Below are 16,494 nucleotides of genomic sequence, written 5' to 3' on the forward strand. Positions count from 1 at the left end.
GGCCTGACCGGAGACCAAGAACAGGTGGTGCTCTACAGAGAGCCATGGCCCCGGGGAGCACCTGGATGGGGTGGCTGGGTGACAGAGGACTGCTGAAGGAGACTGAAAACGCTCTGCCTGCAGTGGGACAGGAGCGTACAGCTCTGGATACAGGGCAGGTGCCAGCTGACAATCCTGAGCATAACAGAAGGGCAATTCTGTCCTCTCAACCTCCTACTCACTTTTGTTCCCAGTTCTGTGCCATAACTCTGATATGGCTGGAGGCTCCTGAGCCCAGTACCAGCCTCTCCCTGTCGAGGCCATGAAGCAGCAGCCACCAGGATGGAGCCTGGGATCAACCCACCCCACAGGCTAGGATACAAGAGACTTGTAAGGGTAGGAGACTCTCACAGTTACTCACTGCAGCCTGACAATGTGTCTGACAGCCCCCTCAACACAGAAACCACCTCATGGGGTGAATGCCTGAGGATGCCACATACAACAGAGCCTATTGCTGAAAGGTAAAGCAAGGCAGTGCTCAGCATCATCTGTTGGAGCAGGACACAGGGCTGGACACATCTCTCTGAACACCCCCAGGGAGGAGCCTTTCCAGACACAGAATCCTCAGCACCCAGACGTGAGCTCAACAAACTCAGTGCCACTGTTCAGTGGATGTAAAATAAAACAGCCCTTTTCTTTTTGAGCTGCTGACTTTTTCTGCATGTGGGGCAAAGGGATGGCAGCACCCCAGCATTTCTGCTCGGGGTAAAACCTGCCCTGAGCCCAAGAGTATCCAGGAGCCTCAGCTGTGAGTACAGACACTGGAAATCAGTCAACAACAAATCTCCTTATGCCACAGATCCACAAAATAAAAGGAAAAATTAGATCTTCAAGCCCATGCCTGCTTAGCTGCCAGCCCATATTCACTGGCCAAGAGATGAAACCTCTCCTGGCTTCTGAGGCAGTGGGTGGAGGGAAGGGCAGGGGATGCAGCTCAGAGACTTGGTGGCCAGCACTCCCTAACGCCATGCAGGGGAGCTGGACACACTCTTGCTTCTGGTCTGCTGCTTCCACAAACCAAGGTGAGATTTTTGGTCAGGCCACATGCATAAACCAGACCACACCTCAAAGCATCAGCTGGACACAGCGAAGGGTTTTTTTTTGTTTTCTAAATGAACACTAATGGATTGATGGCAATCCTGAACTTGATGCAATGATCACTAATGAAGGGCTGTTATACTGGCTCCCAAACCTGCCACTGGATCTTCTATTATAATGGTGATATCCCTGAGGCCTCCTGGGCAGACAGAGGAGGAGGAAAGCAGCGTTAAGGGAGAGAAAACAGAGACAGACTAGTTACTACTCAGCAAGGACCTCCATTTCTCCAGTGAAGGCAGCATCAGGGCAAACTCCCACAAACTGGTTGTCCCCTCACACCCCACTCTCCCCATTCCCATGTATTCACTCACTCAAGACCACAGGAGAACCCAGCAGGTTACCAGTGGGATGCCATCCTACCAGCTGGATGAGCCCAGGCCCCAGTCCCATATCCCAGACAAGCAAGGCCAGTGGAGAAGTATAGCTGATGCCATAGCCTTGCTACCACTTTCTAAGATTTTAGTAAAACCTGGCAACACCAGTAACAGTCCAGCTCAGGGTATTCTGGGAAGCAAGATGTCACTCCCATCATTCCAGTGTGCAGCTGAAAAGCTAAGGGAAAAGACCAGCCACTTGGTCCCTCTCTCCCGTGTGATCCATGGAATCAAGGGGGTGGCCAACATCAGCCTTCTGGTACCAGAGACTCCCACGCCCAAAAGCCATCCCAGAAAAGCTGTCCCATTACCGTGCAACTTCCCAGAAGTCACATTGGTGTCAGAGTGTGAGCGCACGTGGCTCTTCTTGAGGATGCCCTGTGGAGCTGAAGACTGTCCCTCTGAGAAGCTGGACCGGCGCAACAGGCTCAGGCCCCTGCTGCCACCTCCACTTGCCCCCTGCTCCCCCAGGGATGATACTGAGTCCAGCTTCTGGGAGCTGCTGGAGGAGAAGAGTTTGGAGCTACTGCTCTTGGTGCTGCTGGTGCTGGTGCTGCTGCACGCCCGGCCTCGGCGTCCCAAGTTCCCAATGGCCAGGTACTCCGGCCCGTCATTAACGTCACTCTGTGGATCATCCTGACTCCCTGTCCAAGTATCCTCGCTCTGGCTGGTGGTGCTGGAGCTCATCTCGCTGGCTGGAGAGAAGGGGTCCTTGGGTGAGGGGACGTGGAAGCGGCTGACAGAGCTGGGCTGCTCCAGAGGGGACCTGCCCTCGCTGAAGGAGGAGGACCGGGTGGACGGGCAGCGCTCCTGGGAGCAGCGCTGGCTGGAGTTGGAGCTGCCACAGGAACTCAGTGGTCTCCTGTCTGGATAGAGGCAGGAGCATGATTTCACACACTCCGGCACAAGGAGACAAGGACACATACCCTGTGGCAATAAGCTTGTGGCTTCACACCAACATGCCTACCCACCACAGGAAAATTCCTCCCTTCCATCATCGGTAGAAGTCTTCCATACCCATCCACCCCAACAAATACATAGGCAGATAAAAAGGTAAAATCTTTTCTGGGTCTATCCTAGGCTCCCCAGCCTACCCTTGATACCTGAGAGGCCAGAGGAAGCTGGGTGTTGGAGGCTGGAGAAAGACCCAAAGCAGCGTTGTTGTGTGCAGGTGGCAGCAGCGACACATGGGGATGCAGGGAGGGCAGTCAGGCTCTGACTCTTGGTCACTGGAGATGGATTGTCACTCTTCCTGGTAAGCTGAAGAGAGTGGCATCATCAATAAATCAGCATCTATGGGGCTGATGTCAAAAGAGCAGCAACAGAAAGGGATCAACATGCAAATGCCTGGTCACCAACCACAAACGATGCGGCAGCCCTGGGAATGCGAGGGTGGGGAGGGAAAAACACGGCAGCACACAAGGGGAGCAGCTCTCTGTTCACAGGACAGATTCCCATTGGGAGATTACCAGGCTCTCAGTGAAATGATCCAGGCAGCCTAGGGCTCCCGGCAGACGGCTCTTGTGTCCCTCACCACTGTGATCACACATCTCTCTTGTCCCAGCACAAGGATCTGACGCGCACAGGGATGGCAGTGACGTGCCGGCCAGCTGAAAGAACACAGACCCCATTTAATGAAGCCTCACTAATTGCTCTCCTCTAGGGACTCTGTGCAAAGAAGGCAGCTGCTGTTTCCCTCCTCTGGAGAGTGGGCAGCTGGCACAGGGCTGCACAGGGAGTCACTGGCATAATGAGCAGGAGTAGGCACCCAGGTGTCCTGGGGTGTTGCCCATACCCTCAGGAGGGTGACTGCCCCTCATGACCAGGCAGCTCTGTGTGCCAGCCCTGAAGCCTGGGACTGTTGGAGAGGGCTTTAAAGGTGCCTCTTACAAGGAACTGGCCCTCAGGTCCTCTACTCAAATCCTTGGTGCAAGCCTGAACCAAGGTGCCCCACTACATGCTCCACACAGCCATCTCCCCCACTCTGACCCCTTACAGGTCACACAGGCCAGTTCCCCACTCTCTTCCCCTCTTGGAGCAACTTTTACTAGTTCCAAGTCCAGCCTCTTGTCCAAGAGCTTTGCATGCCCTGAACGTGACCTTGAGGGAGCAGCCACAGCCAGTTGGCATCTGGGGAGAGCCAGATATAAAATTCTGGGACGTCAACTCACCATGGAGGTGTCAATCTGAGCCAGAAGCCTGGGGTTGTTCTGCTCAACAGCTTCCAGGCACTGCAGCATGGCCGTGACGTGGGCGTCACTGAGCAGGAAGGCAGTATCTGGGGAGAAAAAAATGCTGCTCAAGGGAGTCCCTCTCACCCACACAGTTTGACACACCAGTTGCTCACATGCAAACCAACTTTTCTGCTGCTCTCCCTCACTCCCACACAGCTTGGAAATGCCACCAGCTAGATATTTTCCTCGCAAGAAGAAAAAGGCCCATTGCTCTTTACCTGTGTAGAACTTCCGAATGTACTGCCGGTTGCCCAGGAGCGGCCTCAGCTGCGCTGACAGGCAGTGGCACTGCAGGCTGTGCTGCAGCCACAGCTGCGCAATGGCCTGGTCCCCTGTACCCTCGGGGTCACGCTGGCCGCTCTCCTGCAGGCTGATGAACTGCAAAGGGACGTCAGGCACAGGTTAAGGCAGGCAGAGGCAAGAAGGGGAGCAGGGCTTGTTCCACCGCATGGCTTTGGTCCTTTTGATAACAGCAGCTTTGCCATGCCAGTCACCGGCAGGAGGAAAGAGGGCACGTCCCAGCAGCTCCCCAGCCAGCAGGCAGGAACAATGCTTCAAAGGTCAGCCAGTGAGCAAAGTCCTCTGACAGCCACCAGCACAATGAATTTCTCATGCATACTCTCCCACCCATGAGCCTTGCCCCTGACCTGGAGAGACCCCACGCTCCCAAATCCAATCTGACTCCGGTGGTGGCAGTCATTTTCTTGCGGATACATTAACTGGGAAAGGCTCTGGCAATGCCTGAGCTGCTGCAGCTTGCAGAGCTGGACTGGAGTTACAGCCCTGTTCCCCCAGCAGCAGGGTGGACACAGAGACCACCAGTGGCCAGCCCTTTGTGCTCATCCACGGCAGGAACCACGGATGTCAGTACAGGGCAGCTGAGGACCAGGAGTGTCCCCACATGCCAGTGGTTGGCACAAGCCAGTAATAAGAGAATAAATGCATGGTGAAGTCACAACTCAGAAATGGGACAGTCCAGACCCTTAGAGATCTGCACAGACACATGAATCATCCCTGCACACACACAAGCACTACTTGTGCCAGTTCCCTTGGTGATGCCTGCTGCACCCAGCCCAGCAGAACTGGAGACTGGCCTGGAACAAATAAGCAGCCAATTGTCTCAGCCCAAGCCACACTGAGTTCTCAAGACACGGCTTGTACCCAAAAACACGGCTGTGCCAGCCTCCACAAGCCATGGAGCCACTTCACTCACAACAGCCCAGGCACCACTGTCCCACGGGTGAGGCTCCAGCGCAGCTGCCCCCTCCCCTCCCACTGGGCACACAGGGCCACCCCAGCAGCACCCACCTTCTCCAGGTGGTGAGCAGAGCCCGGACTCAGCCAGCGAATGTCCTTCACAAACTGCCAGTAATCCTTCTGTCTGCAGCACACCTGCCCAGGACAGGCACAGTCAGGTACCACCTCCCAAGTGCCAGTTAAATGAGCACAGCCCTGTTAGCCCCTTGCTGCCATGAGAGGCCATGCTGTTTGCCTCAGCTTTATTCAGACAATGAGGGGTTTTCTTAGCTATTATTCTCGCAAGAGAGGAACTGCAACAGAGTTTCTGTTTTTCTCTCCATCCTATTGGTTGTAAACACAGACCCAAAAAGTGTCTCTTCACCAAAAAGCTGATTATTTTTACTTCCATCCCTATTTCCTCTTTCACAAGTGATGGAGGAATGGCTTCTGCGTTGGTGGTTTATTTGGTTTGGCGGGGGAGTAGTTTGTTTTATAAGACTAAAAAACTAACGTGGCAATTTTAGTGTTCTAGACTGAATTCCTTTTTTTTGTACAAACAAAATTAATTCTCAGGTTTAAAAATCTCTTATCCTAGTTTTCTTAATGTGTACCTATGGATTTTTTCACTTTTTTTTTTAAATTCCCAACTGTAGGCAAAAAAAGTTGCCAAGAAAATAAAAAGTAAAGGGAAACGTTTTGCTGGAACAACTACAAGCCAACTGCTGTTTGGAAGCCGTTTTTTACATGGGCCTCCTTTTGCATCTCCTATTGCTTGATTGGTGCCACACATGTGTGATCAGAGGAGACATTCCTGGGTGGAAGAGCTGTCTTTGCCTATAGTAAAAGCACTGTGAAGGTAACACAGCATCCTGCTTTGCAAACATGGCATGAACTGCTACCAACAGACAGACATGTATTAATCATTTAAACCTCACTTCCTGAAGCCTGTGAATAGCAAGCCTGTCAGAACGGAGCACTGCACTCCTCACATGGAAAATGTAGCTCCTCTCTCTGTCGATCTCCCAGAGAAGGTCCCTGGCTCATGCAGCTGGGGACTAACAGGAACAGAGCAGCACCTCAACTAACACTGTCTGCAAACTTCATAAATGCAGGGAGCAAAGCTCCCTGCTAGGACAACCTGCCTGTCTGGCTCTTCCTGGAGGTTTATTAGCTTGGGTGCAGCACTGCATGGGTGCAGTTTTCCTGATCTGGGGCCCAGCTGGCCTGTGCAAGCTGCCTGGGGCTCTTCTGTGCCGTTCTCTTCTCTCTGGGTGGCAGAGACACTGATGGGAAGCCTGTCCCCAGGCAAGCCCTGCAGCCTTGCTTCAGCTTTCCACTGTAAATTAATTGTGCTGGTAATTGCAAGCTGAAGGGGAGATCTTGAAGCCTCTGCACACAAGTGGGAAAGAGAAATTCTTCCAGGCAGCCATGGAAGTGGGGAAGGCTGGGTGAGCAACTGCAGGCACAACAAGAGCCTGGAAAGAGTGATCCCATTCACGCAGAGCGCGGGGTTGGCTGCCAGCTCCTGTTGCTAACACAGCTAACCAGAAACAGTAAAGATGCGAGGTTTCTGTTGCCAGGCCTCGCTGGGGACTTGTCCAAGTGCAGATGATATGGGGCTGACTCACTGCAAATGCTATTTAATCGCTTGGCTGCAGCAGAAAGAGAGGAGAGAGGGACTGGCCTCAGCATGGGAGGCACAAGTACTTAAAAAAACCACACTGAAAGTAGATGTGATAGAAAGAATGTGCACCCAGGTCCCTCTGACAACCACAGCATTTACCAGGCAAGCTCAGTGTCCCTGCTTGGATTACTTCCCACCCTGTTACAAGCGTTGTGCCCGCTCTGCTATGAGCGCAGAACTGAGCTGCAGCACCTGCCTGTGACAGGCACTGAGGCCGTGAGAGACAGACAGACAGACAGACAGACAGTTGTGCTGGCAGGACAGAGCCATACCTTGTCATGGATGAGCCCGTGGTAGAGGATGCTGTGCATGTCTCTGCAGAGCCGTTCCAAGCCGCCATACTTGGACCAGACATTTGGGTTGCTTATGGACACCAAACCTTCCACTGTGGTCTTCAGGTTGCCAAGGAGCTTCCAGTGCTCCTTCCTGCAGAGGAACACAGCAAGATATATCAGAGATACAGCAAGAGGAGCTGCACAGCAGGAACATGGTATGGCACTCTCTCGAAGGAAACTCTGTTCAGGCTGAAACCTTTGGTGGTCCAGAAGCTAGCAAAGGTGAGCTGAAGCACTCTGAGCATCCCTGTGCTCTCTCACTCATGGTTTGTGGACAACAGGCCATATTGCAATGATTCTTCTTATGAGTGGTAGCCACCACCAGAAGACAGACAGAAGGGATTGATGGTTCCTGCAATGTACCATATGCCCTGTCTGGGCCAAAAAAGCTGGTGATTTACTTTCCAGCAGGCTCTTGCTTCACTGACATGTTCTCTCTAAAAGAGCAGCAGCCCTCAGGAGCATAGCAGCTGTATGGAAGGGTGTGAGGGCTGCCACATCGAGCAGACCCTGTGTTTACAGAGCAGCAGCCCCTAAGCAATGCACATCACATCGAGAGCTCCAGCCCTGTCAGGATGCAGAGATGCTCCTCTCCCAGGGAGGTGACATTCATCTGCACCTCCAGCTGTACAGCTGCCCTCTGGGTCCTGCCCTGCTGTAGGTACAACTTGCAAAAACATTATCATGTTATGGACAGAGATTAGCAAACTACTGGTGAACTCTAGAGTATGCACAACAGTTCATCAGTATCATTCCCCTTGGCTGCCCTGCATACAGCAAGAAATCACCATTATCTACCACAAAGCAGGAGCAATGGTGCAAAGAGGCAACATCATTTGACTATGCAAAAGTAGCTTTGGGGAAGGATGATTTGAATGACTGAGGTTCCCACTCAAGCTGCTTGACAATGTTGCCAGATGAACAGCAGCTGTCAAAAACACATATTCAAATAGGAGACAGTCTCTCAGACAAACAGGTATGTTGCAAGGTACAGTTAGGAGTGTAAATAGCAACAACAAAAAAGTCTCTGCAGAGTTTGTAACAAAAGCACCCTAACTGACACCTTAGAGTGAAAGTTCAGTTTTCAACTGGCAAGAAACAAGATGGTGTTTCAGCAGTTAGCACCTTCCACAGTCAAAACCAAACTGGATTTCCAAAACACAAGGGGAAAAAGAAGGAAAAAACTTAAAATAAATAACATTATTTAAAACTGTTCTCATTTTCATCCCTTGGGGATCAAAGTGTGGGCTCCATACTTCTGGAAATTAAAATAAAGCTTTTCTCAATATTCTCTTTTTGAGACTTGTTCACTACTGCCAAACTGATTCGCTGAACAAGCAGATCATTAATTATTGTCTCTACTTCAAGTCCCCATTCACTTCCCTTCCTCATGAGAGAAACATCACCACTTGCAGTGCTCACCTAAGCTTAAACTACACAGAAAACACAAAAAAATGATCCAGCTCTGCTGAATTTATGGGCTTTTCCCCTCCCTGCCCTGAGCGACGCAGATATTCATTGTGTATGCCCAGAGAGGGATTGGCAAAGAGGTCAAAGAGCACCTGCAGCCACTGAGCTCTAAACACCAGCAGCTCCTCCCTAAGATATTTCTAACACTCAAGAGTTAGGAAATGCAAGTGAAAGCTCAGCCACGCCACTGATACTCCAAGTCAGTGAGTCAGAGGAACTCCCTCCCATGATATTTCATGCTATAAAAAGCAGGTGATGCACACAAGGATGTGAGGGTAGCACATGCAGAGATGTGCCTTTCCAAATGAATGGTCTCATTAAAGGACTTGTGCATCTCAAGAGGCAGGAAACCAGGATCCACAGCTCTTTCCTAGCACAGGAAAAATAAGGGTAAGCAATCCTTGAGCAAAATAACCCTTGAACTCAGAAGCACATAGAGAATAAGCCACATAATTAAAGCACCTTTGCAGAGGTGATCTTGAACCCACCACAAATGAATTAAGTCCTGGTAGGACAGTAAGTATCCTATGGGACTTGTTCACAAGCAGTTCACAAGTTGGACACACAAGACCTTTCTGATACCCAAACCCCAGCTGTTTGTGGACTGGAATATGCTGAAAAGCAGACAGTGACATAAGGCTGAAGAAATTACAACCCATATAGTTGGCTGCAGGTGGCAGCGAAATTGAGAGAGCACAGCTAACCACACTTCAGCTTTGACTGGACTCTAGGGCAACCCTGAATTAGCAGCAGGGTTTGCTCCCCACCCACTCACAGAGCCTGGGTTTCTGCCAGGAGGGATGGAGAAAGCCCAAGTTCCCTTTTCTGCTGGTGTTCAGAGTATTACTAAGAAATCTGCTTTTTTTTCCTGAATAAGGAGAATTCTCCTTTGCTAGTGCTATGGAAAGCCTGGCATGGGGTAAGGCCAATCCATATTACATCACAAAAAGACCCCCATTTACAATAAGGGCAAAGTGAGTAATACCCCAGAGGGTCACAGAACAAGACCAGAGTTTCCCCTGCAAGAACCACACATGCTTCTGCTCTCCTGATCTGGCAGAGCTTGGTTCCCCCAGCCAAAAGGGCTGAGAGCATTTGCAGGGGCCATGGAACAGCAGTGACATCTCAGCTGCATCCCTCTCCTCTCTTGCAGACAAACTCTTATCCAGCCTCCAATTTTAACCACCAGCTCCACAAACTTGGCACTGGGTCTCCTCCCTTTACCACAACAAACTCCACCTTCAAGCGCAGCAACATCAACCTGCCATTAGGAACTGTCCCAAACATAACTGAACCTTTTGCACTGGAGTGATAAAAGACAGAATCCAACCAAGGCAAAAATGGCTTAATGCTGCCACTGCTGACAACAGGGAATGCTTCTTGCTCTTCCAAGGCTTTCTCAGGCCCTCCATGCCAGCAAGGGTAGGAACTTCTTTTGGTCCAAGTCAGCAAACGTGACTCACAGCACAGGCAGGGAGTCATGATGCTGACTTCTTAATTTAAAATAAAACCAAACCCTGATTACTTTCTGAAACAGAATCACACAGGTAGCCAGTGTTCAAAAATGAAAAATAAAAATGAAGCTCATCTTGCCAGAAACATCATCTGCTGTGTATCTCCTGTGCTCTGCAGGAGGCACCCAACAATGGCTGCTTGAATCCTGACCTCCACCTGGAAGACTCTCTTGATCCTTCTTAGAACACAAAAGAGGTTGGGCTAAGGATGCTGAGGTTATGGAGGGACTTCTGACAAATCTCCAAGGACACTCATCCCTGTGCTGGCTGTCAGCTCCTCCTGCAGAAACCAAAGATGCCACGTAACCCTCCCTGCACAGAGCCTGCTCCCGCCTCGTCATCCCCAGATCTCCCAGACAACCAGCAGCCCCTTCCCTGGACTCCCCCGCCTGCTCCTCCTCCGGCAGGCTCAGCACTGCTGGGAAAAGGGATTAAAGAAAGCCAGACTTCGTGCAATTCATCTGCAGTCGCAGGGAGTGGCTGATGAGGCAGAGGAAGCCAAAAGAGCTCTGCCAGCCCAGCAGGGATGGGCAGGAATAGCTGAGCGGGCTGGCTGGAAAAGGGACATGCAAGGTAACTTGAATCCATGCCAAAAGCTGGCACCGATATAAAATGAGGGCACAACCACAAAAGGTGCCCCCAGCAAACACAGCCCAGAGGTGCTGCTTGCTGACGCATTCTTGCTCTGCACTAGCAAAGGATGAGGGAAGAAAATAGGGATTAAAGGTGTTTTTTAACCTTCCCATAGCAGATAGCTTTACCTGCTCATCTGAATAAGTCTCTCACAAGCAGATGACCACAACCTGTGGGTACTGTCCATTAGGCTTCAAACTGCACAGGATCTGCCTGTGACAAGCATGCAGGCAGCAGAGGCAATGGCAGGCGGAGCAGATTCCCACATCAGCCCACCTTCCTGAGAGCAGCTGCTCACATCCCTCCATTGTCACAGCACAGGTTCTCTTTAGGAACCCTCTCCTCTGGCCCTGTTGTCCCTGAGGGTCTTGCTGGTGCCAGAGACAAAGGCGCCCCCTTTGATTGCCATTCTTTGCTAACCTGCCCACCTGACCGCTGGCCCATCTGCTCCCCCAGGACTGCTGTGTCCTCTGACCACCCCGAGAGCCCTGCTGTGCCCAGCAGGACAGCAGGACTAACCCTCCTGCCTCCAAGGACAATGTCCTCCCTGGACATTGGCACTACAGCCTTGCCACTTGATACATTTCAGACCTGCTGCTAGGAGGAAAAATCCAGCACAAGAGCCTCATTTTCGTCTCCTGTGCTGGCAGAAGGATGGACTCCAGCAAAATAACTTTTGCTTCTGCATTTTCTGTAATCCACAGGAAGATGGATCCAGTGATCTCTATCTTATCACTATTGGTAACTGCCACAATCCAGTGTGAAATGGCACCTCACTGGGAATAAAAATGCTAACCACATCACACGAAGGACAAGGCAGTGTAAGGCCCATGCAGGATCCTCCCCAAGGCATCTGTGCCACCAGGAGAACAAGCAGGCTCCTGCGTGTGCCAGCACTGGTGGGGGACGATTGCCCTCCTTGTCCCTGGGGGAGTGCTGGGGGTGGCACCACCCCAGCCCTATTAGTCACACGATGGCAGAGTCTGGTAGTGCAGGGCTTGTGCTTGCAAAGGCAAGAAAACGCACAAACATGAGCCTGGAAAGACAGAGCAGTGAATGCAGTCAATTCCTTTTACCTTTTGGAACCTGCTGTGTCTGAAACATTAGTAAAGAGGGAGAACAACTTGAATCATGCAAATCAGAAGGCACCCCAAACCTGTGCTATAGCTTTAAAAGCACTGGTAGCATTTTCCCAGCTGATACGGCAAGCAGGAATAGAGTGACTGGCTGAACCCCTCAGATAAGGAATGCTTCTCTCACATATCAAGTTTCAGCTGCTCCTTCCTCTCCAGCCAACACTTCCAATTTCCATCCAACATTCATCCTGTGCTTATGAGCACCAGGGCAAAACCAACGCACATGTAAAAACCTGCAGTAAATAGGACTCGCTTCCAAAACACCTCCAGGAAACAGCCTGTGCTGCTCATAAATGCCAACAAGAAAAACCAGGCCTGAAGCACAGAGGAAGACCACGCAGCCGAGGTCACCACACTTACCACCAGCCATGTGCAGGCACAGGGCCTCGCCTTCAGGAACAAAGAGATAAATAAAAAAATTTCTGTTCAGCACCTAGAAGAGGGGATGCAGACAACGGCCAGGAAGGACAGGAGATAGAATATCAGAGCAGCAAGCTGCAGAGCCGCTGGAATGGTGGCAGCGCAGCGTTAGGGCGCGGTGGTTTCGCCCTTAAGCTCAAGGCGTGTGAAGTGGAGGCCTGGCAGCTGCTGTGCTGGCCCTGGCTGATCGGGGGCAGAGTGGGGACAGAGCATGCGATACTGAGGGTACACATCCGTGGCTGTCACTGCCCCTCCAGCGGCCCAGACTCCTCCCCAGGGCACGGCGTAGAGCGATGCGCTGGCCCCGGGCGGGTGATGGCTCTGACAGCCCGGCCCACTGTGGGACCGAGCCGCGGGCAGTGTCACGCTCTGCAAGCAGTGATCCCACACGCGAGGGTGGATCTGTTCATTCCCTGCTCGCCCCCAAATACCCCCAACACTTGTGCCCTGGCGCTGGCTGTCCACAACACTCCTACACACCCACGCAGGACTTGAGCTCTCCAGGAGCATCCCCTACGCATCCCTACTGCTGTCCAGGCACCCCGCGCCTGCTGGCACCGCTGCCGCCCGCGTCCCAGACACACTTACACACACACTTACACACACACGCGAGTGTGCGCCGCCCCACGCGTGCTCACGCAGGCCGCTGCCGCCCCCAGGCGCGCACCCGCTGCCCGCAGCCCGCACCGCGCCCGCGCGCCGTGTCACGCCCCCCGCGGCCGCCCGCGCGGGCCGTGCCTCCGGGCACGCGCGTCCCGCCGCGCGCGGCCCCACCTGCTCTCCGCGTGCCCCGCGTGGGGCCCGATCTCCATCCCGGGCGCGCGCGACCCCGCCGCCGCCACCGCGACACCGTCACGCGGGAGGGGCGAGCGCCCCGCCCCGCCCCGCCGCGCCCACGGACTACAGCTCCCGGCGTGCACCGCGCGTCCCCGGCGCACCCAGCGCCGCGGCGGACTACAGCTCCCGGCGTGCACCGCGCGTTCGGGCGTTATGACGGGCGGTCCGCTGCAGCCTCCTCCGGCCTGGAGCTTTCGGTGCGCCCCCGACTTCAAAGCGCTGGTAAAAACCACAGTGATTGCTGAGATAACCCTCACCAAACCCCGCCTTGGACGTGATGAGGAAATGAGATGGCAAGGGGAAAAAAACAAATAAACAACGTGTCCCCGAGGGACAGCTCATGCACGGCTCACACCTGCAGAGACAGAGAAATGGAAAGAGGCTTCTGTTCTACCGCCCACTGTAAGGAGGATGTGAAAAATACAGCAGAATAAGATGTGCCTTCCACCGAAATGCAGCGAAATGAAACTTCAAGAAGGAAAAAGTGATGCTGCTGTATTTTGGTGCTGCCGACTGAGCATAGCCAATGACAAATTACCAGAGATAAAACATAGATACGTCTCTGGAGTTGTCTGACACCTCAGAAACCAAAGCCAGGCGTTCGCACAATGGAAATTCCCTGTAACTATTACTTGAAATGATAACGATATGCTGCATACATGAAAAAGCACCCCTTGCCCTGGCATTTTCTATGTGGTTTATTTTACCAGTACAGTACTTCTGCAGCACATGGAGGTACACGGTTCTACACTGGTGTACTCGATAACAACAATAATAACATATTTTTCAGAAGGTGCTTAATGAAGATACTAAGACTCCTCCTGCATCGTAATTGTATACAAGTGTGGAACAACTTGAATCCAGTCATCAGGCAGAAATTTCCTTTCATAGAGCCTCCTGCACTGATTGAAAACACTGCCTCACATGGCATGTTAGGTCTCAGGGCACCAGACTGTGTTGACTCTCACAGTAAACACTAGAGGAAATCAAGTCATCCGGACTATTGCGATTGTTAGATGATCATGTCTGGTGAAATGGAGCATGCAGATAAAGCTAACAGATCTAATTTAATTCCTCCATCAGGAATTGCAAGATTCTTCTAGATCCACAAGTTAGAAATAGCCTGGATGTTGCTCAGCAGCAAATTTTTAAATTCCTTCAGGTAAAAAAATCTCCATTTCCCCAGCTTCATTATGTTGTTTTGCATACGTTACTTATAGTTATTGTTACTTAACTATTGTCAATGCCCACATCAATTTAGAGAGCATATAAAATCATCAGTAAAAAGCTTGTGGTCACACACGGACATGTGAGCTTTGGGGTGTGCACTGAGGTTAAACTGGACATTAATCCTCCAGTGTAAAATTTAAGGAGTGCCAATAGAGGTCAACGACTGTAGTTATGTGTTATATATATATAAATACAGGATCAAAGCAGGTGTGACATTCCACAGCTCACAACATTCAGCTTGGACTAGACAGTCCCCTCTGGCTTTAAAACTTTGAGTACACTTAGCATTTGATCCTTTGGGTGTTGTTTCTTCTTGGTAATTTTAACACTTCGTCCCAGGAATTTCTGCATGTTCAGCAGGTGAAATCTACTCTGCAGTTCCTCCTACTGAAACAGCAGGGGTTACTGGGCAGACAAGCCATGAGGTCTCATTTTCATGAAAAGATAACTGGTGCTCAGAAAAGGTGTGGGAAAAGCCCAGGAAAGAACCAGCCCCAAAATTTACTGCAGCCTGTGGGTGTTTTAGACACACAGTATTACACCCTCAGCACAACTGAGTCATACTGGGCTTTATACAGTTATAATATTGGTTCTTTGTAGCTCTCAGTGCCACATGGAAGCTTTGTCACTTGGCTGGATGCTGGCACACTCCCGAGAGCCACACAGCAAACCAAGAGCTGATGTTTGCATGGTTGCCTTTGTGATCCCCAGCCATTTTGACACAGAAAGAAAATACTCTTCAGGATCACAACTTGTGCCTGGTTTTCTGTTGTGCTGAGCAGCAGACAGCTGGCATCCTGTTTGTATAATAAACACAACTCGTGGATGTAGTAAAGTCTGGATTTTGTCTGAATTCCACTTGTCACAAGGACAGGTAGCATCTGCCACCTTTGCAGTTCATGTGTTTGTTTGGGGTAAACAGAGCATTTTTTATTAGTATGACACACTTCCCAGATGGAACTGGACCCTACAGCCTCATGGGAATTTGACATAATGCTTTTTTAAAAATACATCTTTTGGCACCTCTGGTTTTACTAGTTCTTGGTAATCTGGCAATAGCATATTTGCTTTAGAAACGTACCCTGATTATAAGAACCTCCTACCCGTCATCAATCACTTGTCATCCAATCTCACCCGGGGGAAAATGTTATCAAAAGTTTCCAAATCTGTGAGTCCAGAACTCCATCTCTGAACTTTTGCTGCCCGTGGAGAACACAGAGAAGAAAACAGGGTGGAACTTTCAGCCTCCAGCACTGTGGTCACGAGTTTCTGCCTGAAGGGAAAATCTCTCACTAGCTGGAGGTGTCCTGTGACAGTAACTGAGCCATTCTCTTCTAGACAGTAGGAAGCAGCAAGAGGAACATCCAGAAACACATTTTTGGTCTTATTTAAAAAGAGATGGATAAAGAGTGTAAGTGGGGAGAGCAAGGCCTTGTCAACAGTCTGTAGTACAGGACACAGCTGAGGACAGAAAGCCTAAACTCACTCCTCTTATTCTTTCTTTTCACAGTAACACTCCTAGAAAGATGTCCCATTCTTCAGGCCTGCACAGTATTTCAGTGCAGGACAGAGCTGTGACAGAGATCACACGCACCGGAGCTCGTTGTGTGTCAGGTACTCGGGATATTGCACTTGCCACAGAATGTTTATTTTAGTGAATGAGCATATGGAATATGTGGGCAATTAGAGAAATGTGGGAGTGTTCCTGCTGGAAGGAGGTGCATGTAAGGTCTTGTATGGAAATAATTATCCCGACCCAAGGGCATTTGCCATACAGTCCCTGCAGTCTTGTAGGGAGCTCCTCCTCTGGAGGCAAGCAGGCAGACCCTAAAACAAGCTATCCTTTGGTCATGGCAAAGGAGGCACCTTTAGGATGGCAGCCTAAGCACATCTCCATAGAAAACTCAAGGAGATGTGGACAGTAACGCCAGGTGACTGTTGTGAGCAGGGGAAATGGATGTGGGTTTTCCTATCCCCATCTACTGCCTGGCTTCTGAAGGAAGTTCGTCCTCTGTGATCACCTTGTCCGTCCATCTGCTCCTTCGTTTTTTGTCTCTGGAACTCAGTGACCAATTTCAACCAACCACGAGCAAGATGTAGAGATTTCAGAGATAATTACTATCCCTTAACTTTAACAGAGTATCAAATGAAGAAAGTGCTGTTGTGTAAAAAAGCTGTTTAGCAGCAGCCAGCTGCCCACTAGGCACCTGTGTACTGCTGACCCACCAATACCCACAGCTCCAAAGAATGC

At 51.0% G+C, this 16,494-nt stretch overlaps 1 protein-coding gene across 5 annotated transcripts in view; it reads right to left on the reverse strand.

Annotated features, from left to right (window-relative positions):
- Positions 1–16,494, reverse strand: part of RUBCN (rubicon autophagy regulator) — a 29,045-nt gene that overhangs the window by 11,280 nt on the left and 1,271 nt on the right. The window contains exons 1-8 of one of the 5 annotated variants that reach the window (XM_063407804.1): positions 12,951–13,069; positions 6,941–7,094; positions 5,054–5,137; positions 3,964–4,123; positions 3,683–3,789; positions 2,981–3,121; positions 2,615–2,771; positions 1,823–2,377 (exon numbers count right to left, since the gene is read on the reverse strand). In XM_063407804.1, coding sequence (XP_063263874.1) covers positions 1,823–2,377; positions 2,615–2,771; positions 2,981–3,121; positions 3,683–3,789; positions 3,964–4,123; positions 5,054–5,137; positions 6,941–7,094; positions 12,951–12,988 — 1,396 coding nt within the window. In that variant the 5' untranslated portion in view covers positions 12,989–13,069. Of the gene's footprint in view, positions 1–1,822; positions 2,378–2,614; positions 2,772–2,980; positions 3,122–3,682; positions 3,790–3,963; positions 4,124–5,053; positions 5,138–6,940; positions 7,095–12,116; positions 12,715–12,776; positions 12,903–12,950; positions 13,070–16,494 lie in introns of those variants that run through there. The other 4 variants (XM_063407805.1, XM_063407806.1, XM_063407807.1 and 1 more) reach the window with 4 other exon arrangements.

Source organism: Prinia subflava, chromosome 11 (genome assembly GCF_021018805.1).
Source record: "Prinia subflava isolate CZ2003 ecotype Zambia chromosome 11, Cam_Psub_1.2, whole genome shotgun sequence".
In the NCBI taxonomy this organism is placed as follows: Eukaryota; Metazoa; Chordata; class Aves; order Passeriformes; family Cisticolidae; genus Prinia; species Prinia subflava.